This window comes from Mobula hypostoma, chromosome 26, assembly GCF_963921235.1.
Source record: "Mobula hypostoma chromosome 26, sMobHyp1.1, whole genome shotgun sequence".
In the NCBI taxonomy this organism is placed as follows: Eukaryota; Metazoa; Chordata; class Chondrichthyes; order Myliobatiformes; family Myliobatidae; genus Mobula; species Mobula hypostoma.
The window spans coordinates 19428854-19454901 of record NC_086122.1 but is presented as its reverse complement, the minus strand read 5'-3'; the positions used below and the strand labels follow the sequence as shown (position 1 = coordinate 19454901).

Sequence of the window (26048 nt, the reverse complement as noted above, 5' to 3'; positions counted from 1 at the left end):
GGTGCCTGCCTGTGAAGACCTGACAGTGAGTATCAAACCTCAACTTTCACATTTGTCACAATGGGACTTTCTTTATTATTTGCTTGTTTCTTTTCCAGTAGACTTGGGTACCGATATCCAGGCCAGCATTTATTGCACATCCCCCATTTATCCTTGACATGCAGTAATACTAATGACTTGATCTTCTCTTATGAGATTCTGTACTCATTCCCTCCCACATTCTTAAAAGGTATTGGTTAATTCGCCGTAATGAAGGTGGGTGCCAGGAGAGCCAGGGTAGGTTAACAGTCACGCAAAAGAGTAAGGTTTACTGGGAAATACATGATACAGATGAGGGTTCTCGGAGAGCCAGCACTCACTCTGTAGGCTATAAAGCTACTGTAATGCCCTGGTGAAGATTTTTACTGCATGCTGTATAGTTCAGCATATAGTTCATGCTGTATAGCTCCATTCCTCACTGAACCTGAGATGATTGTTTGGCTATTAATAGGTGGATTTTGAGGTTATTTTTTTTCTGCTGTTAATCACCCACAGTGCCTGACAGAAATTCAGCTTTAAGTTCCAAGATCTGTTATTACACCATCCCATTTAGCAGTTTTCTGTAAGAGCAGTGTGTCCTGCTGGTAGAATGCTTTGATTTTGGCTAAGATTAGAAGCCCTGCAGTTCAACTTAGGAATGTTGTATCAGCCAATCAGGGTGGTGGGATCTGGAGAAATCTCCAGAGAGAGATTGGTGATGAAGAGTAGTCTGGTTTCAGGTGTTTTTGGTGAGAGTTGCGAAGCAGGATAGAAGGGAGGATGCCACAGAATGCTGTGGGAAGGGGAGTCTGCTTTACACGTAAGTGCTTTGTGCAGATGAATGGCTCCAAGGAGGAAGGCCAGTACTCCTGAGCGAGAGAGCCAGTTTGTTCAAGATGGACTTCAAGAGATGCTCTGACTGTGGCTGGTGTTTTATAAAGACTGTGGGTTCAGCGGCGTGAGCAACAGTTATACCCAGCTTTGGAAGAGACAAGCTCCAACATTTATGTGCACATTTCAAAAAACGCTGGTGAATGCAGCAGGCCAGGCAGCATCTATAGGAAGAGGTACAGTTAACTTTTCTGGCCGAGATGTCGACTGTACCTCTTCCTATAGATACTGCCTGGCCTGCTGCGTTCACCAGCATTTTTTGTGTGTATTGCTTGAATTTCCAGATTCTGCAGATTTCCTCATGTTTATGTGCACATTTCGACTGGTTTAACTGCATTGGGCCCTTTTATTTATTTTTTCTTAATTTTCTTTCTCTTAATAACTGTTTGATAAAGCTGACATAGAGTAAACGTGCTTTTTTAAAATAAATTTATGCGGTGTATGATCTCTTATATCCTGCTGACCAATAATTGTGTATGGGCAGTATTTACACAGCGTTCAGTGAAAATCAAGGTTTCTTCAATCGCAACATCACAATGTTCCTGTTTAGTTGAGCCCAAATCATACCGACCCTAGACCTATATTGTTTGTGAAAGGTGGCCTTCTCACCACTGAGCCTCAAGGATGTTCGTAGAGCTAATTTATGACTCAATTTTGCATAAGTGTCTGCTGAGGAGGTTACAGTACCTTAGATATCTTAAGAAAATTTGAGAATGATTTGAATTTGTCTAAATTACATCTCCAATTTTATTCTGTTAAACTCTGTGAACCGGCTTGACATATAGTTCAGCTTGAGAACATTTTCATAAGAACAGTTGACACAAGAATGAAATGACTGAGAGATTTGGGAATTAAGGATTAAATAATTATTACCTGGATATGAATCACAAGTAATAGAGATGGTTCAAAGTCCAGAACAGAAAAGAAACACTTCTTTCCTGGTGTCGAAAATAATATATAGAGGACTAGTGGCTGGGAGAGGGGGTGGGGGTGGGGCTGGGGTTAGTCAACCACACACTCACAATAAAAGTGGTGACCAGTGCACTATTAATAGTTAAGCATGGTCACTCTTTATCTGGTAAATATCAATCATTGTCTCTGTTTCAATTGTGTATAAGAGCCAGTGTATCAGAGGTTCTCCCTCACATCGACTGAATAACGACTAGATCTATCTGAACTTATGGATTATGGCTGGTTATTAACAATGGCTGTGCATTCCTCAAAGTTGTCTTTCGCACTCAGACATTGATGGAGATAGAGTTGCTTCCTCTTGTCATATCTGTTTAATTGACCAGGACGATTCTTGACCGCATGACTGCGGCAGGACTGCGGAGAGTTGCCATGTGACCTAGATATGCCTATGGCATGCTGTTTAAATGAGTTGCAGCTTCACCTGCTGCTGCATTCAGCGTATAGTTCTCCTCTCCTCACTGAACCTGAGATGATTGTTTGGCTATTAATAGGTGGACTTTGAGGTTTTTTTTTCTGCTGTTAATCACCCACAGTGCCTGACAGAAAATCAACTTTACGTTCCAAGATCTGTTATTACACCATCCCATTTAGTAGGATTCTATGCCATACAACAGGCTAGCGGGTGACCTCATTGTGAAGATGAGGTTCCACAAGGGCTCTTGTGATACTGGTAGGTTAGTGAGGACATGATCTTTTCCCGCCAATAGATGGAATATCTATTATATACAAAACCCTTTTAAACACCAGAAAAAAATGTAATGATTGTTGACTGAACCAATATCATAATAACACTGTGAACTGCTTCAAAAAAAAAGGTCTTCAACCAGAAACATTAATAATGTTTCTCTTGTGCAAGTGCAGCCTGACTTGCTGAGTGTTTTATTTCCTATTTTAACACCACATCTCTTTGCTTAGATATTATCATAATAAATGTACCCTAACCATTTTTCAAAAGAGCATTCTGCCTTGGACACGACAGAGTACACTTAAAAATTATAGGATTTGTATTTGGAATCTATTGACTTAATTTGAATCTATTTAACATTGCTCAAGAAAATAGGCCAACCATTATTTCTTTATCTCCTTTCACACTCTCATATGTGTTAAACAACAACGTCAGCTCAGTAACAATTATTAAATCACACAAGCACAACAAATGAACAAAGAGGCCACCTTAAGATTCGAGGACCAATACCCCATCTTCCATCTGTGTAATCTCCAATCTGATGGCATTAACATCAATTTCTCTATCTTGAAGTAATTTCTCCTTCCTTCTTCCTTCTCTCTTTTTCCATATGCTATTCTGGCTACCCTCTTACCCCTTTTTGTCTCCTGCCTTCCACCTCCCTCCTTCTCTTTCTCCCATTGTCCACTCTCCTCTCGCAACAGATTCCTTTTTTTCAGCTCTATACCTTTTCATTCTCCACGACCTGGATCAAAATGTTGATGTCATGTGGAGGCTTACGTGTTTCAAGGACTCCATTAAGCAATGCCATCTCAGGGTCACCCATGTTGGAACAGCTGTGGACGAGATGCCAGACAAAGATTGATCCAACCCCGGCTCCTGAACTGACAGACTCATGTCTACCCCTCCTGAGCCACACTATGTCATGAATCAAGCCAACCTTTCAAGATATTAACCTCATCTGGCCCCTGTGGTTCCCCAACCCAGGAGATCCTCTATCTGGTCCAAACGTGCCCTCTCACCAAGATCCCAGACAGCTTTGCTGCGATCTATCGATGCAGTCACGAGCTGGAGAGGTGGCTTAACAAAAACGAATTAGATGTGTGAAGAGAAAATCACCAACAACAACAACTGTTTCCATCTATCAGCTCCCAGATCTCATTTCAACCCCCTCTCTACCCACCTACCTTCCCCCTCATCTGGCTTCACCCATCACCTTCGAAATTGTGCCCCTTCCCCTCCCCTCACTGCTGTATTCTGTCTACCCCTTCATTACTTATCCTGATGAAGGGTCTCTGCCCAAATCGTCGACTCTTCATTCCTCTCCATAGATGCTGCCTGACCTACTGAGCTCCTCCAGCATTTTGTGCGTGTTACTCTGGATTTCCAACATCTGTTGAATCGCTTGTGTTTTAAAATAAACTGCACACAAGAGTGCTTTTGGAATATAAGAACTTAAGAAACAGGCCTTCTTTTCCACTTAATAAAGATGATATCTAACTCAACTGTGTCCTCAGCATCATTCTCCCTCTCTTTCCACTTACTCCTTTTCTCCCTCAGAGTTCAACTATCTGCCAATCTCCACCTTTGATGTATTTATTGAATCTAGTTTACAGATCCCCAGGGTAGAAATTTCCGAAGATTCATGCCCCTTTGAGAGAGAAAAATAATGTCAGCTCCATCTGGAAAAAATTACTCATTCTGACATTATGTGTCCTAGATTTACTGTACCACTCAAAGAGAAAAATCATCTTATCAGTTACCCTGTCAATCCCCCTCAAAAGTACATGTATTAATAAGATCATCTCTGAATCCTAAATTCTAATGATTTTAAGACCTACCTGTTTAACTTTTCTTCATTCTGCACTTGTCAGCATGTGGTATTGATCATCCAGAGATATTGCCTCTGAGATCATACCTGCTGGCCTCTTCAAATCTTCCTAAACTCTACCTGCTTCAAGTCATCTCTCTTTCTACCTATGCACCAACGAAGATCTTGAACTTCAGCTTTTCATCCACACCTTTCACAATAATGATCAGCATTCAATGATACTCTTTTTTTTCTTGGCATGTGCCTGCGTGCGTGCGAGTCTGTGCGTCTGCGTGTGCGTGCGTGCGCCGTGATGATGACTTTTTCGTGGTTTTTTACAAGGCGCAGAACGAGAGAGAGTGAGAGAGAGAGAGAGACTGTGTGACACGCCACTCCTCACACAGGCATTTTCACAGTAGTTTTCCCTTTATTTTACGAGGTCGAGTTGCGATCTCGACACTCAGCCCGGCACGGATGGAAAGCGTACTCGGGAGCGGACCTGACTGGTTTCGAACCCGGGAACCTCCGCTCCCGGGTCCGGCGCTGATGTCATTGCGCCACCAGCCGGCCCAGTGTTCAATGATATTCTTAAACCTGGAACTAAGGAGGCAAACCCGGAGACGTGACTCAAACTGCAGAAAAGTCTCTCTGATCCCCTCTTTATTTCAGGATGTGTCATTATTGCTCTCCCTCTCCTACTTTCCTCACACTATGTAACTCGGCTTTCCTTTCCATGATGCTGCCAGTGACTAATGGTGTTCCTCAGGGGTCAGTATTGGGATCTCTACTTTTCCCATTGTTTGTCATTGACTGAGATAACGTTGTTGATGGCTTTTGTGGCGGAGTTTGCAGATGATACGAAGATAGGTGGAGGGGTAGGTAGTGCTGAGGAAGCAATGAGATTGCAAAAAGACTTTGACAAATTGGAAGAATGGGCAAAAAAGTGGTAGATGGAATACAATGTTAGGAAATGTATGATAATGCATTTTACTAAAAGAAACAAAAGTGCAAACTATTATCTAAATAGGGACAAAACTCAAACATCAGAGGTGCAAAGGACTTAGAAGTTGTCGTGCAAGACTCGCAGAAGGTTGATTTACAGGTTCAGTGTGTGGTAAAGAAAGCAAATGCAGTGTTGGCCTTCATTTCAAGGAGAATATGATATAAAAACAAGGAGGTAATGCTAAGGCTTTATAAGACACTAGTCAGGCTGCAGTTGGAGTATTGTCAACAGTTTTGGCCCCCATAACTCAGAAGGGATGTGTTGTCACTGGGGAGAGTGCAGAGGAGGATCACAAGGATGATTCTGGGAATGAAGGGAACGTTTGGCAGCTTTGGGCCTGGACTCACTGGAATTTAGAAGAATGCCTAGGGATCTCATTGAATCCTATCGAATGTTGAAAGGATTAGATAAAGTAGATGTGAAAAGGATATTTTCTATGGTGGGGGTGCCCAGGACTAGAGGGCACAGGCTCAAAATTGAGGAGCGACCCTTTAGAACAGAGTTAAGGAGGAATTTTTGAGCCAGGGCAGTGAATTCATGGAATGCTTTGCCACAGACAGCTGGGGAGGCCAAGACCATGGGCATACTTAAAGTGAAAATTGATAGTTTCCTGATTGGTCAGGGCATCAAAGGTTATGGCAAGAAGGCATGATGGAATGGCAGAGCAGACTCAATGGACTGAATGGCCTAATTAGGCTCCTATGTCTTATGGTCTTATTCTATGGTTTTCTTTTGGCTTCACTTTTCAGAAGACTAATCACCCTTACCAGTACTGAGCACTGAATGCTGGCTGCTGTTGGATTAAGGTACATACTGCCCGGTTCTCTTGTCTGGCAGTCTGCCCATTCCTTCTTCACACTAGTATGAAATACAGAACCCTTGAGAACATGAACTGATTATGACTTTGATGTGTTTAGTTCAAGCTAATTTCTATTCTTGGGTGGCAGCGTGGAGATACATCTTTACCAAATGAGGTGCAAGATGCTCCTTCCCTCTGCTAGCCTGTAAAGTCACCCTTGGGCAAGGTGTCGCACCTGCTTTGCACTCTGATCAGGGTCTTGTGAAGCCATGGGAGCAGATGGTAGCTGGCCATATGAGCAGTTGGTGCATATCACAAGTCCTGGTTATGAAACCACTGATGCCAGGCAGACAATCTCTGAAGAATATTAATAATGGCTGGGGTCACTTGTCTTGTGAAAGCACTGCCCAGAAGAAGACAATAGAAAACCACTTCTGTAGAAAAAATTTGCCAAGAACAATCATGGTCATGGAAAGACCATGATCGGTGACATCATATGACATGGCACATAACAAGCAAATTTCTACTCATAAATGAACATTCTCTGCCTGGTATTTTTTCCAGTAAACCTATTTACACTAGACATAGACATCTTCCCTAAATCGGTATTTAAAATTGTACAAAAGACTCCAGCTAAACCAAAAAGTTGTAAGCATTTGCATAACTGTTTTCATTTTTGAACTAATATCCCAACTTACAGTGATCGCTATACCTTTCTCTATTGCATTAACACCTTGGCTAGCCAACTTGACATTTCACCGGACAGCTTTCAAAACAGTATTACATATGTTATAAACATCAACACATAACCATGAGAAACAGCAAACACAAGAAGATCTGCAGATGCTGGAAATCCAAAGCAACACACACAAACCGCTGGAGGAACTCAGCAGGTCAGGCAGCATCTATGGAAAAGAATAAACAGTTGATGTTTCAAGCTGAGATCCTTTTTCAGGAGGTGGTCCAAAACGTCAACTCTTTTCTATAGATGCTGCTTGACCTGCTGAGTTCCTCCAGCACTTTGTGTGTGTTGCATGAGAAACAGCATTATATTTTCCATCTTGGTGTATTGCAGCTTTTCACACACAAAATTAAAATCGGTATCGTTTGTTAATTTGCTTTCTCTGTCTGTTTCAAAATAGGCCAGGTATTCATTTGTGATATTGGCTTAATTTTGTTTCCTCTCCCCCAACTTACTTACTGACCATGTCCTAAAGCTGTGCTGCCCAGAACTCTTATGTTCCTTTGTCCATGTTCACTTTCATTAATAGCCCTCATTTCACACCTTTTATGAACAAAGTATATTCTGTTTCCATTAACCCATTATCAAGATTGTATGATTTACAGTTAATATCTAAAGCTCTGATAAACTTCTATAGATGTGTGTGGAGAGTGTATTGACTGGCTGCTTCACAGCTGGTATGCAAGTGCCAATGCCTTTGAATGGAATATCCTACAAAAAGTCGTTGATTCAGCCCAATACATCAAGGATAAAGCACCCCACACCCCCCAACCATTGAGCACATCTACATGAAACTCTGTCTTTGGAAAGCAGCATCCACCATCAGAGATCCCCATCACCCAGGCCATGCTCTCTTCTCGCTTCTGCCCCCAGGTAGAAAGAACACAAGTCTCAGGACTCACACAACCAGGTTCAAGAACAGTTACTACCCTTAAACCATCAGGCTTTGAATAAAAGGGGACAGCTACACTCACTTGCCCCATCACAGAAATGTTCCCACAACCAATGATCTCATTCTTACGGACTCTTCATCATGTCCTCTTTATTTATTGCTATTTATTTATATTTGCACTTGCACATTTTGTTGTCTTCTGCACTCTGGCTGATCTTTCATTGATCCCATTGTAGTTACTATTCTATAGATTTGCTGAGCGTGCCCAAAGAAAATGAATCTCAGGGTTGTATATGGTGACATTTATCTACTTCGATAATAAAATTTACCTAGACCTTTTGAATATTTTAGATTCATCCTATGGCATAGTAGTCAGGGCTCACTAGGAAGGTGAAATAGAACAACAACTGAGTTGCAAATTTTGAAACATGCTTGCTTTCTCACTTTTCCATTGTTGATGAAGGAACTCTAACCCTGAATCTGGACTCTGTTTCTCTGCTCATCAGTGCCTGACCTGCTGTGTATTTCCTGTATCTTATGTAATCATGTTAGATTTCTAGCACAAAGGCATTATTAACCCCTTCAAATAACATTTGTCCCAGCCCTGACCAACTACAATCTGCCTATTATGCACATGTTCTTCCATTGCTGCTGTTGAAAATGGAAAATAACTGCACAAAACAAGTAGAAACCCAAGAAAATAATGTGCGCACTGACAGCAGAAAATAAAATGTGCATCTCCAATATGAAAATCAAATGTCGTTGAATAACTACTCTTTAAATTATACAAGGTAATGTTTCTTCCATATCTCCCTATCAACATGACCAGGTTGAGTTATCAACAGCTGCTGAGTAAATGGCAGACAGTGAAATTGATAGTAATAGGGTGTTGAAATTTAGAACAGCAAATATAACCCTGTGGAGCTGATAAGTATGCATCTAATTAGTTTATATAGTTCAATCGTATTATAGAAGTTCACTCTAAAAGTTAAGTGAGCTGTTTATAACCACAAGAATGGAAGTTAATTACTTCTGCAAATACCATTCCCCCAACTGATGAATATGCTGAACATTTCAAGGAGAGAACACACGTTTAGGAAGAATTGATTTACAAGTTCATAACTGATGAGAAAATGCAGTTGAAGTGAAATGAAGTGAAAACCATACATTATATACTGTATGTTATGGATGGTGTGAATGAAAGTTATTGATAATTCATAAATTATTCAAATATTGCTTTGCTATGATGGTAATTGAAATATGTTATATTATGATATTTATATAATTGAAGACAAATGCCTACAATTACTCAAAAGATGAACCTCTTCAATTATAGTCTGCGTGTTCACTATTGTTGATAGCCTCCAGTTTACTTCAGTTAATTAAAGACTGTATGTAACAGTAGATATAGGGATGACAAGGTAACTTGAGATGGAGGAGATCTGTGATTGTTGCCATAAATCTATGACAATAGCTGAATGGATAAAGAAATAATTCTAGGGATAAAAGAGGATGTTATGAGTACGTAATGAAATATTTACTCAGCAAATGCAAATAACAAATTTTCCAGAGCAAATAAACTAGTGAGGAAGAATAGGAGAAAAAGTCTGAGGAGATTTGGTATGCCACCAAAGACCAGCAAACTTCTACAGGTTCATCACTGCCTGGTATGAAGGCACCAATGCACAGGATCAAAAGAGGCTACAGAGAGTTGTTGACTCAACAGCACAATACTCCCCGTCATCAAAGACATCCTTAAAATTCAGTTCCATTATCATTCGGGACGTGCCCGCTCATAAACATGAGAAACTCTGCATATGCAGGAAATCCAAACAAACATACACAAAGTGCTGGAAGAACACAGCAGGTCATGCTGCATCTGTGGAAATGAAAAGCCAGCCAATGCTTTGGCCCGAGACCCTTCTCCAGGTCCTGAAGAAGAGTCTCGGCCTGAAACCTCAATAATCGATTCATGTCCATAGATGCTGCCTGACTTGCTGAGTTCCTCCAATATTTTGGGACATGCCAACTTCCCATTTCTACCACCAGGAAGGAGATACAAGAGGCTGAAGATCCACATTCAACCTTTTTTGAACTGCATCTTCCTGTCTGCCATCAGATTTCCGAATGGTCCATGAAAACTACCTTGCCATTCCTCTTTCACAATATCTATTAATTCATGAATAACTTATAGCATATTTTACATCTTGCATTGCACTGTTGCCACAAAGCAACATTTTACAACATACATAGATACGTCAGTGATAATAGACTTAAATTCTGAGTTAGCTGATCTTGACAACAGAAACACTGAGGATTAGAATTCCTGATCCTTCTTATTGACATTAACTTTTGCTTCAAGTGCATGTTAATCGGTGTATTCCATTGCTTGCTTTATTCTATTATCATAATCCAGCATTTCTGAAATGGGTAACATGATAAATCAAACAAGATGCTTATTGTGAGGAAAAGAACTTTGATTTTTTTTCAGCAGTGAGAATTCTCAATTGAGGAACTGTGACAAAATACACAGTTCTGCTGACACATAAATAAGATCACAGAGAACATGAAGTGATCATCATGGAACTCCAGAGCCAGAGGCCAATAATCTTATAGATAGATTATTAAAACAGTGAGAAATGGCAGAGAGAAAGCTGTGTACCAAAAAAAAAATACAATCTACCATCAGACTGCTGAAGACAGCTAAATAAATACTTCCCATTACGTATTGCTTGGTGGCTATGCTTTAACCTTTACATCTGAAGTCTGTAGGAAATATGCCATACTAGAACATTTATTCTGAGCACTGATCTGCTAGTAGAGCCAGACATTGGTTACTGCTGGTTCAATGCACTTTTAATGACCAGCAGGGTTTCTCCCCGCAACCTTTGCCAATATTTGGCTCTCACTATGAGGAGATTGTGGTGATGACCAGATTGCTCCTCGTGGGAATTTTGTACGAGAAATAGTTGCTATCCTAAATGTGACAACAAAGGTTATTTAACTAGAATACAGAACACAGAACATTACAACACAGGAAAAGGCCGTTTGGCCCACAATGCTGTGCCCAATTAAACTAATGATGTCTAATTACACTAGTCTGTTATGTCTGATCCATTACTCTCTGTTTTCTACATATTCATGCACTTATCTAATTGGTGCACTTTGGTGTGTCATTAGATCACAAAGTTGTTATACAAAATCAACTCTTCTTATTGTTGTCAAGGAATTCTTATTTGCTTTCTTTCATACTTGAATGAAAATGAAAGCAGAATTCTAAATGACCCTTCTCATGTCTCACCATAAACTGTTCAGATTTGCTTTGACATTTGTATCTCTTCTACATTTAAGATGTCTTTAATCCTCACAATATACCTCATGAAGGTCTTGTGCCTTATTGTCTCCCTATACTGCATACTCTCTGCAACTTTAACACAATATTCTGCCTTCTGGCATTGATTTTCCCTTATACTACTATGAAGTACTGATGGGACGAAATTATTTAAATGACCAGCATGCAAAGTAAACATTTTCTCTGTACCTCAGTACCCGTGACAACAATAAACCAATTTATCAATTTAGCTGTTACTTAATTTATGGAGAAGATAATTATTTCCTGTAAAATGTTAAAAAAAACTTGGGACAGTCATTCTGCAGGAAAGAATCCATCCAAGGAATGGAGTGGGGCTCATTCAACAGCTCTATGCCATCTGAAAGAGTGAGATGCATTGTAAAAATAAAAGGACTTACCTTGTCAGGATCAGAGGCTGTAATCACCCATATACAGTGTGCATCGCTGTCATACTGAACTGGAAAATTGGGGGATGAAATAACTCCAGTAGGACCATTCAGATGGGCACCACAAACTCGAGCTATAGCAAAACAATTTAAAATAATTCAGAGCTGTGCTCGATTAGTGTTAAGAACTACATGAAACACTGTCATAGGAAAGCAGCATACATCATCAGAATTCCTCACCACTCAGGCCATCCTCTTTCTCCCTGCTGCCATCAGGTAGAAGGTACAAGAGCCCTAGGACTCAAACCGCCAGGTTCAAAGGAGATAACTACTGTACACTCACTTGCCCATCTATTGAGATGTTCCCACAATCAACAATCCCACTTTAAGGACTCTTTATCTTGTTATTTTGTGTTTAGGTTATTTATCACTATTTATTCAAATTTGCATATGCTCATTTTGCTGTCTTCTGCACTCTATTTGATCTTTCATTGATCCTGTTATAGTACTATTCTATAGATTTACTGAGTACGCCCAGGAAAATGTACCCCAGGGTTGTATGTGGTAACATATATTTAATTTGATAATAAAATTTACTCTGACTTTGACTAAGTCGTTGCTGTGAATGGAAGTTTGTTTTAAGGCAATTAAACTATCATTAGATCCAGAAATAGTTAATTATTGGTTAATCTTACTTGAATTCTTTTTTTTGCTAGCACACTTTATACATAGAATGGGACGGCTAATGCAAATAGAACTTTAAAATAGATTGGGTACATTTCCCAAAGCAATAGAATTGCTGTCAAATTCAACAATAAAAGATGTTTCACAGCTCATTAAATCTTTGCCCTCACTGTGCTACAATTACACTTCTTTCAGTTCTGTTTTATGACAAATAATCCTCTAAATCTAAATCCATTTCAAAGGATTATATTGGACTGGGGATGAAATTAATACAATGGCAATACATAGCTGTCACCACTTGTGAAAGCACGATTTGTGAATCCAGATGAGAAATGCGAAAATAAAGTTTGAAGCATTTTATGCCTTACAAGTGTATGACACAGGTTGCTATCGATAAATCATGCGATGTGTAGCCTTAAGGAGAAAGCAGGCCCCATTGCAACGGAAGGATAGAACCAATGTAATCTCGGTCAGAATCTGCTAACAATTCCACTAACTATAGCCTGACTTTGAACAGTGAAAGAAGGCATTAAACAAACCACCTCCTGAACTATAAGCAGAGATGAAGAAAGCTGAGAGAATGGAGAACAGGCAGCTCAGCAGAGGCATAATAAGCGGTAGAAATTATTAAGTGCTGTAGATAAACTGAACTATAGTAACTTCACTTGACTATGTCATCCACAACCTCAATCAAATAAGGAAAAAGTTAAACTTAAATTTAATTATATTTAAAAATGTTCAGAATAACAAAAATATTCAAGATAGGCCTATCAAAATAATTGCAAAGATTAGTCTTGTCGTGCTGTCCTTCCAGTGGAGGGGTGAGGGGGAAGCTCAACAAAACCTTATCTGAATGATCACAAGCTGCCAGAAGATTAAAGGTCTCTTGCAATACGCCACTAGCAATTCACTGTGTTTGGAGATTCTGTACTTATTGAGCCCTGGGCTCAAACGGGCTCCTTTTCTTTCTCTAGCCTTGATTTCCTTTTGTTTAGGTACAACACAATGAAGTGAATGGAAATGGTCCTTCCAAATCAGTTCAGAGAGACAATATAAGTTTTGATGTACATTCAAGGTTCCATGTCTTTTCAGTTTTATTCAGCACAAAGCATTGAAAGGCAAAAGCTAGAACGTTGCCAGTCATTTGCAGTGGTGCATTTTTAAAAAAAAATATGGCATTTAAGAAAACTATGACCAAGAATTGTCTTTATCAAGAAACAATTTTTATTTTTTCCAATTTTAATCTACTTCTCATTTTAATTTGTGAATTGTAAAATTATGTAGCAAATGTTTAATTCTACCAAGAATTATACCATTTGTGAATACTATCTTATGAGCTGCATTAGATCACTCGGCGTGATTAAAGCCACTCTTTGTTTAATTATAGGCATCAATATACGAGTTTCTGAAAGAAAGTGACAATTCCTTGCACAGGGAAAATTATTGCAAAGTATGTTGGTTTCACTTCTCTGAACTCCACCAGTAAGTAGTATCAAAAAGCCTTTGGTAAAACAAAGACTAACTACTTGCCAATTAACTCAGACTTGGTATGTCACCAACATGTCTAGCAAATTTCTATAGATGCATTGCCATCCTGTTGGGAGGGACTGCTGCAGAGAATTGGGCAAAGCTGTAGAAAGTTGTAAACTCAGTCAGCTCCACCATGGGCGCTAGCCTCCCCTGCATTGAGGACATTTTCAAAAGGCAATGCCTCAGAAAGGCAACAAATATCATAAAGGACCCTCATTACAAGGAAATGCTCTCTTCTAATTGCTACCAACAAGATGGTGGTATAGGAGCCTGAAGACACACACCTAGTGTTTTAGGAACTCGATTCTGATTCCTCCATGAGGAGAAGTTAACTATATTCATAGGGTAGCGTAATTACAAGAAGGGTGTATAATTCCCAACTACCAACATTGAGTTGGGGTTTCGCTTTGAGAAGCAGGTCTGACGCAATGACATTGTTACATAAGGATTTTTTAACATACTTTTGTGTTTAGGTTCTTGAGTTCAATAAACTGTGTTATGGGTTTCATCAAATATAGAACGCCTCACTTTGTTTTATTTGCGAAAACATAAACATCCATTTCCACCATATTAATGCCAAATATTGCACCTGAACACAGAATAGCTATAGCCTTTTCTAATAATTGCATTTTCTTGAATATATTAATGAAATAAGCAGAGCTGATAATGATAAAATGATGAAAGATCAATTGACCTGCAATGTTAACACTGTGAAATATTGCGGAATTTTGGTAGCCCGGCTTGGCTATTTGGTAGTTTGGTTGATCACCTAGCTTGGCAAAAGCTTTGCAGATGTTTTGGCTCCAATTGAGAAGCCATCATCAGTGCACAGCTAAGGGTATTGTCTTCTCAGAATGCCAGCTTATATACTCCTTCAGGGTCTGAATGGATATTGATTAGACATCATGATCTGGCTGGCTGTTTCAAAACACTGTGAACAGTTTAGCAGTAGAAGATTCAGCGTTGATCTGCTGAGGTCCTCCAGCATTTTGTGTGTATTGCTTTGGATTACCAGCATCTGCAGAGTTTTTCATGCTTATGATAAATATTTATGCCTTAAACTGCAGAGCTCTTGATTATTTGGCCATTAAAGCTATTGTTGCTGTTGAAACCATGCTATGCTCAAATTTTCCACTGTGCACTCTGATATTATAATGTTGACCACACAATCAGAAATGTTAGAGAATGGAAATTTGAACTGAAAATATGCTGCATTATACTTTTGTAGTGATATGTATTTCTCTCATTAATCAGATTTGCTGAAGATAAGAAGAAGAAACTTCTTTTAGAAAGATGCTTCCAATACTGGGAGAGTCTAGGACCAGAGCAGAGAGAATGGAAGGGTGTCCCTTCAGAACAGTGATGAGGAATTTCTTTAGCCAGAGGATGGCGAACTTGTGGAATGCATTGGCTCAGATGGCTAAGGAAGATAAGTCATTGGGTGTATTTAGAGCAGAAGTTGATAATCTCTTAATTAGTAAGGGCATCAAAGGCTATGGGGAGAAGACAGGAGAGTGGGGTTGAACGGGAAAATAAATCAGTCATGATTGGATAGTGGTGCTGACTTGATAGGCTGAATGGCCTAATTCTGTTCCTATGTGCGAGACAGAATCAGATATTCAATGAAATTTGCAGCGCTGAGGGGGACCCCTTTAACCTATAATATCCATGCCAACTACATTGCCCATTTACACGAATCACATTTACACACATTAGGCCTATATCCCTCTCAATGTCTGTCCTATCAAAGTAGCCATCCAAAAGACTTTTAAGCATTGTAATTGTACCTGCTTCCACCACCACCTGTGACAGCTTGTTCCAGACATTCGTTGTCCTCTTTGTAAAGACTTGTCCCTCGGATTGTCTTTCATTTTTTCTTGTCTCACCTTAAACCTGTGCCCTCTAGTTCCAGACTTCCCTGAACTGGGAAAATGATCTTGACTATCTATGCCCTTTATAATTTTAAGCCTCTATGGACCATAATGTTCCAATGAGAAAAAACCCTAGTCTATCCAACCTTTCCTGACAGCTAAAACCTTCCATCCAGGTGAATCTTTTCTGTACTCCTTGTGATTCCATCACATATTTTCTGTACTGTGGAGACCTGAAATATATAAAATACTGTGTGGTTGGACTAATCCTTTGTGCAACTGTAACATGACATATCAATTTTTATACTCAATGCCTCAAATAATGAATGGAAGCATAACAAATGCTCTTTCATCACCATATCCAACTTTATCACCTGTATCAAGTAGCATGGAATTATACACCAAGGTCTCTTTTTACATCAATGCTCCTAAGGCACCTGCCATTAACTCTATATGTCCAACCTAAATTTGATCTCCTAAACACATTACCCTACACTTCCATCTGCTACCATTCCGTCCAACTTTCCAGTCGATCAATGTCCAGTTGAATTCTTAAGTAACCTCCTTAGCTCTGTCTCGTCAATTTTTGTGCTGTCTGTACACCTACTAATCACATCACATAACATCTTCATCAATGTTATATATATTTATTACAAACAAAATAGAATTGACACAAAATAACCAGTTCCTGCAGAAATGTGATAAAAATGCATTTGTCTCTGTATGTTGCCACAGCTAATCATAAACACTGCATTCTTCCATTTTATAAGCTGAATCTCAAATAAAACTACAGGATAGTTCGATGATTTCCAAAGGGGACATTGTTCTGAATCTTGTTCTCCCCTTGGATCATAGGTTTATGTAGGAAAGCAGCATATTTCTGGAGCGATATACAATTTCCGTTCTTTGTTGGATAAACCTTTGCAGCAAGTACATACAGTTTCACATTCAGACATGAAGTAAAGTTTATTTATTGATGATGATGATGATGATGATGAGGTGGTTGAGACTTTGTCCTAATACCACCCACCTTCTGCATGTATATGCTTTAGTATGAATTTATTTTAATGAAGAAGAGTTAGGTCATTGTTCAGGCTTGATCTTCACGTATGACAGAAAAGTTTTGAGGACCTACCCCTCATTTTACACTCCTGCTTATGTTACTTGTGTGCTTTTATTACACTTAAAAGATTACTCTGTCAAAAATAAAACTGAAAAGTAAAGTTCTACCTCCCTGCATTGGTAAATTACTGGTGGCTAACTAACACAAGTGCCAAAAACTTCAAAATAAAATTTTAAACAAAACTCATACTGTCATAATATTTAATTACAGCTAATTAGTTGCTGTTCATAAAATACAACTTCTCTTGACTTGAATTTTTGGCAACTTCTGAGACTAGAATCTTATTTGTACCATATTGCTCTATTACGGCCATTTAAGATGATTAGTTTTTCTCTCATTCCCCATTGCATTGACACGAAGGACACATCAATTCACAGAAATGAAGGGATGAGGAAGAATAATGGCTTGGAATGACTGTGAAGGTGAAAACTAGTCAGCTGCTCAGCTTGGTAACTGTCAGTAATTTCTCACCTCGGCAGAATGGTCTGTGATCACTCCAAGCTGCAAACATGTCAGTTACTTTCAGACAGGTGATGCTTTTAGACCCTTGCAACTCGTAGCCTTCGTCACATGAGAACTGCACACTGGAGCCCAGACTAAAAGGAGAAGGAGAAACCGTCAGTTCTGTCGAACATAAAGATTAAAACACTGACATGAAATTTCACCTCGGTAAGACTAATGTAGCATTATGTCCACTGCTGGAAGGTATCAATCATTCATAACATACAATTTTTAAGACAGGCATTTTTGATGTTTTTTTTCTCTGAAATACATTCTCATTAAAAGTGACAGATGGACAGAGAGCAGAATGAAGCAGTATTTTGTGCATCATGACAAAGTTGAGAAATTACACTATGTTAATGCCTCTATTCTTTCCTCTCCTTCAACCCAACAAAGCACCTCACACCTTATATCTGTGCAAAACATATGAAGATTGAGTGATAGGTTGTTAATGTATGGCAGCTTCATTATGATGGACCAGTGTTCCATTAAGAATTGGATTAGGTCAGTCACACTCACTGAGGAGGCTCCTCTTTGCTGTTCAAGAGAACTAAAGGGAAATTCTGGTGCTGAGAATAGATAAATTGGGAATAGACATGGTCAGAGTTCAATTTTATGAACAAAAAAAATCAATTTGTATCCCAGACACTGCTTTGTATTTGAACTCTGATATATTTTGAACAGAGTATAACCTCAGAGAGTTATAGTAAGCAAATATTTCATTCAACGAATATTCATCAGAGATAATCTTATTAAAAATCTAGTTACTGCAGCGATGGTGAGTTATTATCTTGAACTGTCACATATACAGAATATATAGGATATAGAATGATGATAAGCTTTCAAATGGAATGATGTATGAGTTGAGGGTGGTGCTGCTGCATAGTCGATGCTATTTTTGTCCTTCCTGATGATAGGTGAGACAGGTTTGAGAGATACTGTCAAGAACTCCTCAGAGTTCCTGAGATAGACCTTGTAGATGATACACACTGTAGCCGCAATGAGTAGGTAACAGAGGGCCTAGTAATGAATGGTGTGTCAGTCAAGTGGGCTACTTTGTCCTGGTTGATGCCAAGTTTCTTGTGTTGCTGGATCTGCGCTTGTCAAGGTAAGTGGAGAATGTTCCAGCATACTCTATCAGTTGCAGAAGAGCATTGGACAGGCAAAAGGTGTTTTGATCCCTGTTGGATACTCAGTTTCCAGCCAGCTAGCTTTCACTTGGCTGAGGCATTTATGAGCATGGTCAATGGTGATCTTTAAGTTGTCAGTAATTTGGCCAGTACAAAACCACTAAATGTCAATGTTTTAGGACTAGCCACTCTCTAGATAGATCTAGCCACTCTCTAGATAGATGCTGTCATTGACTGGCTCTTAAATGGCAAACAACATTCATGTTCTCAACTCAATGCTCAATTCAGATCTGAACTGGTTTATCTGAAGAAAAGGAAAGTACTCCAATCATTGAATCAATTTCTCATTAATTTCAATTTTATCAGGAATCCTTGATGCCATGCTTGACCAAATGCTATCTTGATGCCTAGGGCACTCAGTGTCAACTTGGATCTAAATTCTATTTATTTATTTAACAGCACAGTAACTGGTCCCTCCAGTCCAGCAAGCCCACACAGCCCAGCTATTAACCTACTTGCCCAATCATCTTTGGAATGTGGGAGGAAATTAGAGCTCTCTGTGGAAACCTGCGTGGTCACGAGGAGAACGCACCAACTCTTTACGGACTGCAGCAGCGAAAGAACTGAACTTGGCATGTTGACAATGTAATAGTTCATTACTGACTGCTACATGGCCCCTGAGTCTGGATCAAGACTCAAATAAAACAAGGGCCGAGTCCCAGCAGAAATCAAATCCAACAGGTTGTGACCTCTGACAATGTTGTTAGATTGAGAATAAATTGAGACAACAGTTTCGAGCTGCATTTATTTATCATTATTTGCCATTGGCAGGCCAATCTTCATTGCTGGGTAGAGAGCAATGTTGTAGCTGTACTCTTACATCTTTACCATAGGCTCAGCTAGTTCTGGATCACACGTTCAGCAGTACAGCAGGGGTGTTTTTGTGGCCTACAGCTTTTGATAGACGTGTGTAGCTCACTCAGTTATCTCTTGCTGTCATGTTGAGTGAATCAATCTGATTCTCTGTACTGTTATCTTTACACATGTAGCAGAAATGAATCATTTGTTCAACATACCCGGCTAAAAATTCTGCAAAAAACACCAGCTTTACTATTTGCTCATTTTGGGCCCTGTTATCATTGGAAATTGATGCTCATGCAATCACTTAATTGCTCAACACTTTACACTTCCAGATGTTGCAAAGCCTCAAAGGTCAATTCTAATCTACTTGCAGTAATGCAACATTCACAAGTGAAAGTTTGAAATATTTGTTTCCTCAGTGCTAGTTTATTATAAATTCAGAATACAGTAATTAACAGTGTAATGAAAGATAAGGTCGCATCCTAATATTAATTTTCACACTTAATGTGGCTGAAAACATTTAAATATAAACTAAGGGCTCTATTTAGCTGGCTGTTGGTGTAGTGGATTTTGCACTGAACTTCGAGGTGAGTGGTGCTGGGCTCATATCTGGCCAGCTTCTTGCACACCTTTCATCTGTGCTGGGCTGAGCATCGAGATTGTAAAATGGGTCTCATAAAAAAACTTCCATTGCTCAAGAAACGGCAAGGTTGTCACCTAATGTGCCACAAGGCACGGACAGGAACAACAGTAATAACAAGAGCTCTAGGTTTAGTGAACCTACCCATAACAGGGTGGCTGGCAAGAAAGAAATCAGGATTAAACTCACTCTGACCTGAATTTTATTCTCTGGACTCCCGTCATCACTGTCCATCTCCTCTCTGCGAACTACAAGCAATACTGACGAGAGCAAGACCAGGTTTTTAGGCTATCCTATGCCTGTCCACCATAGGTAGGACTGCTTCCCTGATCTGCCATCGAGATGTTTGCGGATAAGCGGCAAGTATTGGCTACCAGGTCAAGTGGTACTGAAATCTAGGAGAGGTTGTCTCTGCTTTCAGAAGGGCTCTACTCCAGCACACGAGGGCATTTTGGTCTCTGCCCCGATCTTGTGGCGAGGACCTCAAGCAATTTTTTCAAACATCATCATCTGTGAACAGTTTTGAGGTAGAAGTCGAACCAGAAGGTCAAGGGTTTGTTTCATTCTTCCACTGCCACTCCCAGACAAGCAGAACCCCAACCACACTCCAAATTCAAAATCAATCACTTCTACATTTAGAAGTACATCTCAGCTTCCTGCTGTACAATTGCTCTTGGCTAATAGAAAATACTTTATTTTACAATGTTAGTGCATATACATCTGGATAATTCCACCCAACATCCTGACATGAACAAGTTAACTCCCAGATCTGTAAAATCATTCCAAACGAGCATTGTTTTTTAATCAGCAATCGCTCCCCATTGTTGGGGCATGTGAACCTTATTCAGGGCCTTTGTGATGCAGGATCAGCAGTGAATTGTCCTCCCTCATTGCTTTTTGAGTAGTGAGTTATCTGGCTTCTTTAAACTGGTGAGAAGGCAGATTTGTAGCTGCCTGTGGTCAACCACAGAAACTCACCCCAAGAAGCTCCTGATTTATTTTGCAGTTATTTCCTCTGGAGAAGCAGTTCCCAACCTGGGGGTCCATGGAGCCCTCGGTTAATGGTAGGCATAAAAAAAAGGTTGAGAAGCTTTGAACTAGAGGTTTCAGTGTTTAGATCCTGACCCTAAACTGCTAACAGTCTGATTGATTGCAGTTCTGAATACTGCAATTTCCATTTCTTAGATGAGAGTTGGTGACAGAGTAAAGGTTCATAAAAACAGATTATTTTCAAGTGAAAGTCAGGGGAATTGACTCTGTTACTTGAAAGGTGACCACTGTAAAGTGGAGAGGCCTGGCGTTTACCCCTGAGTCAATGATAGAGGCCTCTCAGCTTGTGTTACCAAGCAAGCTATTCCCATATGCCCAGCACTGGTCCAAAGCCTCCAAACCTTTGTTATCCATGTATTTATCTTGTTGGCTTTCAAATGTTGCTAATGTGCCTGTCTTAACCACTCTTTCTGGCAGCTCTTTCCAAGTATGCACCACCTTTTGTCTGAAGAAGCTACCCCCGATATTCTGTTTAAATCTCTTGCCTCTGGTCTTGAACCTATGCAGTCTTGCTTGGGAGCAAGGTTACAGGTGTGTAAATGGAGACACAAAGAGCAACTTGAATATCGATTTATAGCTTCTAGTAATGTACCAAATATAATGCACAATTTTAACTACTAAGGTTGTGGATGGGAACGCCTATACGCTCTGCTACGTTTTACATGGACACATTATTGAATGTAGATGATATCAAAAAATGGTGATGCAGAATATACAACAGAACACAGTTACAGTTATAAAGTAAATTAAATTGTAATGACAATGACAGAATATAATGTGTGACCTGGGGTCTATAAGAAATTTTGGACCACATAGTTTGAATGCCTGAAGTGCATATTTCATTGATGATAAGAATTGAATGAGGGGCCTAAGAAACTCACTATGGAGTCTTGAATAATGACCTTGAATACGGGCCTTGAATAGTGATTGCAAGTTATGATATAATAATTCAGGTTGTTGACCTTTCGTTTAAAAAAGAACTTTAAAATACGACAGAGAGAATCTGGTCTATGCAAGCACTGTAGCAGGGTTACAAATAACAGTATTTTCTAATTAAAATGAATATTCCTGCTTCAATAGAAATGGAACACTTTAATTTCTTAATTCAAATTGAATTAGAAGCATTCCAGATGAGATCTTTTAATATAGTCAGTAAAAATGAAAACTTTATATCAGTGTTGTGGTTCTCAGTCTAAAAATCTTTTGATTTAAAACCGATTTACTTAATATGTGCTTTAGTTACAAACAAAACTCTCAATAGGAAATAAATTGTGATAATATACTTTATTTTAATGCATGCTAGGCCAACAACTCTCTTTCATGGAACAAACTCTACATTACACAATTCTCAGAATGGATACACTATTGAGAACCTTTTAAGGACGCACTCTATTACTTTGTGCAGCTCTGGTGCGACACGTACAGATTAGCAAGTGGCAGATGTCAAGAAGATATATTGAATGAAAGATTGGCTTTCAAATTGAACTTTGTCACATTGCCAACTGGAGCACAAAAGATCCATATGTAAAGGTGAATGCTTTTAGACCGCAAAAAGATGGACTAACCTTTAACTATGTGATTTTTAAAAAATATCCAAGTAAGATTTTTTTATCATGTGAGGAGGAGATGGGTGAGATAAAGATGGGAGGATGCTGGTAAATAAACCAACCTTTCCCACAGACATCAAATTTTTCTGCCCCAGTTCAATCTATTCACGGCAAGATGACTAATTTAACATTACTGCCAGAACAACATTATTGCCAGCACTTAGGCAACTGTGAAAATTGCAGAAGTATTTGTTCCCAGACTGGAGGATAGGACAATCATATGTTTAAAATTATTTATCTTTTATTCTGAACAGCTTCAGTCCTGTGAACAAAAGGCAGTTTGCTTTTATAACTCTTCAGAATCTCAGTATAATTATTCTTGGAGTAAACCTTTTACAATTATCTTTACGTGAGCTAAAAACCTTGACCTGTGAGTTTCTACTCTGTTCTCAGTTGCCACTCAACTGCAAACAAATGCTCTCAGCAAATAAACAGATAATGTAGCCAATAATCCAGTCAACATTCAGTTGAGACTACTAACAGAGATTACAAAACATCCACTCTTTCAGATGGACTTAATAGACCCCATGAGGCATTTTGAAAAATTGTTGGAAAGTATTTCATTATCTTGGCTTCAATTTATCCCTAAACCAACATGATAAATTGAGTATGCCATTATTTGCCTCTATTCTATTTATTACAGTCTGACAAAACATTAATTGACTACTGCTTTTGCCTGTGTTAAAAGAGTGACATGTTAATTGCATTTCTCTGACTGCGAAATGGCCACAATGATAAAAAAAAACACTATAAATACAACTTTTCTCTTTTCAGAGATGTTTACAAACGTCCGAGTTCTCTCCTGAACTTCTCTGAATGGATTGTTTGTTTCAAATCCTTTGGAATTGATCCATAAGCTTTAAGAAAGAGATGGAAAATACTCTTTTTCAGAGTATGACACCATACAGATACTAGTCTTCTGTCTAGGTGTCTAGAAATCAATACCAAGATATAAAGGTTTTCATCATTACCATCCTCCTTTGCAATTTCAGTGCCGAAGAACACAACACACTCCACTATTCAAACCAAAGCAGAAGATGTGTATTAGTTAGCAAGAGGAAACTTTCATTAAGATATTGAGGAATAATGTCATGACATACATAAATGGAACACAGGTGAAAAAGAACTAAAATGCAAATACTCTGCTCACTTTAAACAGAACTGCACTGATGTTTCTATCTTTAAAATGAGGCAAACTAATTAAAATGAAAGCATCACCACATAAAAGCAGCATAGTATCGGTGTAAGAGCAGCAATGTGGAGCAGCTAGAAGAGCTACTGCCTCCCAGGTTCAGTGACCTGGGTTCAATACTGATCGCTGATGTTGTCTGTGAAGAATTTGCACATTCTTTGAAGTTCCAAGAAAATTTACTATAAAAGTGCAAATATGTCTCAGTGTACAACCCTGAGATTTATTTTCTTGCAGGCATTCACAGTAAATATAAAAAAAAACTCAGTAGAATCAGTAAAACACCGCCCCTAACTGGACAGATAAACAATCAATATGCAAATACAAAAAGAGAAAAAATAAAATAAATAAGCAATTAATATTGAGAACATAAGAGGAAGAGTCGTTGAGCACTTCTGCCATCAGGTAGAAGGTACGGGAACCTTAGGACTCATACCACCAGGTTCAAGAACAGATACTACCCCTCAAACATCAGTTTCTTGAATGAAAGGGGAGAATTTCACTCATCTTCACTTGCCTCAGAATTGAAATGTTCCTACAACCAATGACCTCACTTTCAAGGACCATTCATCTCATGTTCTCATTTTTTTATTGCTATTTATTTATATTTGCATTTGCACTGTTTGTTGGCTTCAGCACTCTAGTTGAAAGTCCTAGTTGGACAGTTTTTCATTGATTCATAGTTACTATTCTATAGATTTGTTGAGTATGCCCACAAGAAAATGAATGTCAGGGTTGTAAACGGTGACATGCTGTATAGGTATTTTGATAATAGAATTTTCTGAGAGAAATTGCTTGAGGGTGGAGCAAGTTGTGAAGGGCGCGTTATCACATGATGTGATTACTCTACATATTCGAATGACCCGCAAGATGTGCCCTCCTCCACCCTTTACCGGGTTACTCAGAGAAGTTAGAGAGAAGGAAAACATGTTTGAGAAGTGGAACATTTCCAAAAGCCGAGTAGTGTCTTCAGTGTAGCTGGTCAAGTGACCACTGACACCACAGGTGCAGAACACTATTCCTGAAGCTTCAGTGGGACCAAGCTTTGATGTATCCATACGGATTTAGGGCTGGAGTCACACTTGACGCAGGTTCTCAAGTTAGTTTACTCTACAGATCCTTTTACAACCAGTATTTGACGCATTTACCATTGACGCCACTCAGTGCCCTTGAGATTTAGGGCCTTAGTGCTGATGAGTGCTTGCATCATGGTTACTTGTCATTGAAACTGGAGTTTTAGGAAGCAGTTATTGGAGTAACTGGGAGTATTGATACACCAGTGTTATTCTGCCTAATTCCATCCTTATAGGAATGAATACTTCCATCGTGAGAATGCTCATGGGAGTATGCAAGGAGAGGAAGGGTGAGAACTTTCCGAAAACCTTGTCCATTCACCCTGTGTTCAGAGCTGCTTTTGAGAAGGTGCAGCTTGCTCCGAAGCAGGATGATGAGCAGAATCGAGGAACTGTGTGGTACACCCAGTCTAAACCTGTCATGTTACATCCTGGAGGAGTAGCAAGAGTTACAGGAACCCCCAAATGCCCAACGCCCTGTCCAGCAAGGTGGATTATCCTGATGATCAGGAAGAAGAGTCATGCAGGAGTGCTGATGAGACCTGAACTGCAGAGATCTCTGGCTGTGTATGCAAACAGGATGATAGTGATTAGCAGGAACACCTCAGCAGGAGATGTGTGATGTGAGGTTAGTGTCCAGTTTCCAGTGGGAAACGGAAGAGAAACAGTTTCTTGGATTGAAGACATCAACATCAAAATTAGGCGACTTTGTTGACTCATCAATACCCGAGAAATAGAAAAGGATATTAACTGAGAAAATGTTCAAAACCAAAGATGTCTTTTCTACTAATAAGTCTGATACTGGTTGTTCCAAGAGTACTTGCCGTATCATTAGAGTAACCGAGGACATCCCTTTCCAAGATGGGTCTCGTCAGTTAGCACCAGCAAAGATTGACGATGTTCAGCAGAATCTGCTCAAACGGAAGGAAACTAAGTTCTGTCATGAGGCTGGGGTCCTGAACCGCCAGAAGGGTGAATCATAGACAGGGAGAGGGATCCTCTGGTGGATGGGAAAGGTCACAGGGAGTGTTTGAAGCTAGAGAAGCTGAAGATGAGATAAAGAGGTTTCAGGGAGTCTGGAAACCCCCGAGCTGAGCTGGGAGAGATTGCACTTGAGAAACGGAGTTATGTCCATTCCCATGGTCAGATACGCTACTCCCACTTATAACTGGATTGGGTGCCCTGAAGTCATGAAATTCATTTGAATACTGTGTTATTAATAATTCTTTAATAAGTTAC

At 39.4% G+C, this 26048-nt stretch overlaps 1 protein-coding gene across 1 annotated transcript in view; it reads right to left on the bottom strand.

The window, feature by feature from the left end:
* The window catches only part of csmd2 (CUB and Sushi multiple domains 2), a 2031293-nt gene that overhangs the window by 596370 nt on the left and 1408875 nt on the right, over window positions 1-26048 (bottom strand). Inside the window, exons 9-10 of the mRNA XM_063033882.1 lie at window positions 17230-17354; window positions 11563-11684 (exon numbers count right to left, since the gene is read on the bottom strand). Of these exons, the coding sequence (XP_062889952.1) occupies window positions 11563-11684; window positions 17230-17354 (247 nt within the window). The remainder of the gene's footprint in view (window positions 1-11562; window positions 11685-17229; window positions 17355-26048) is intronic.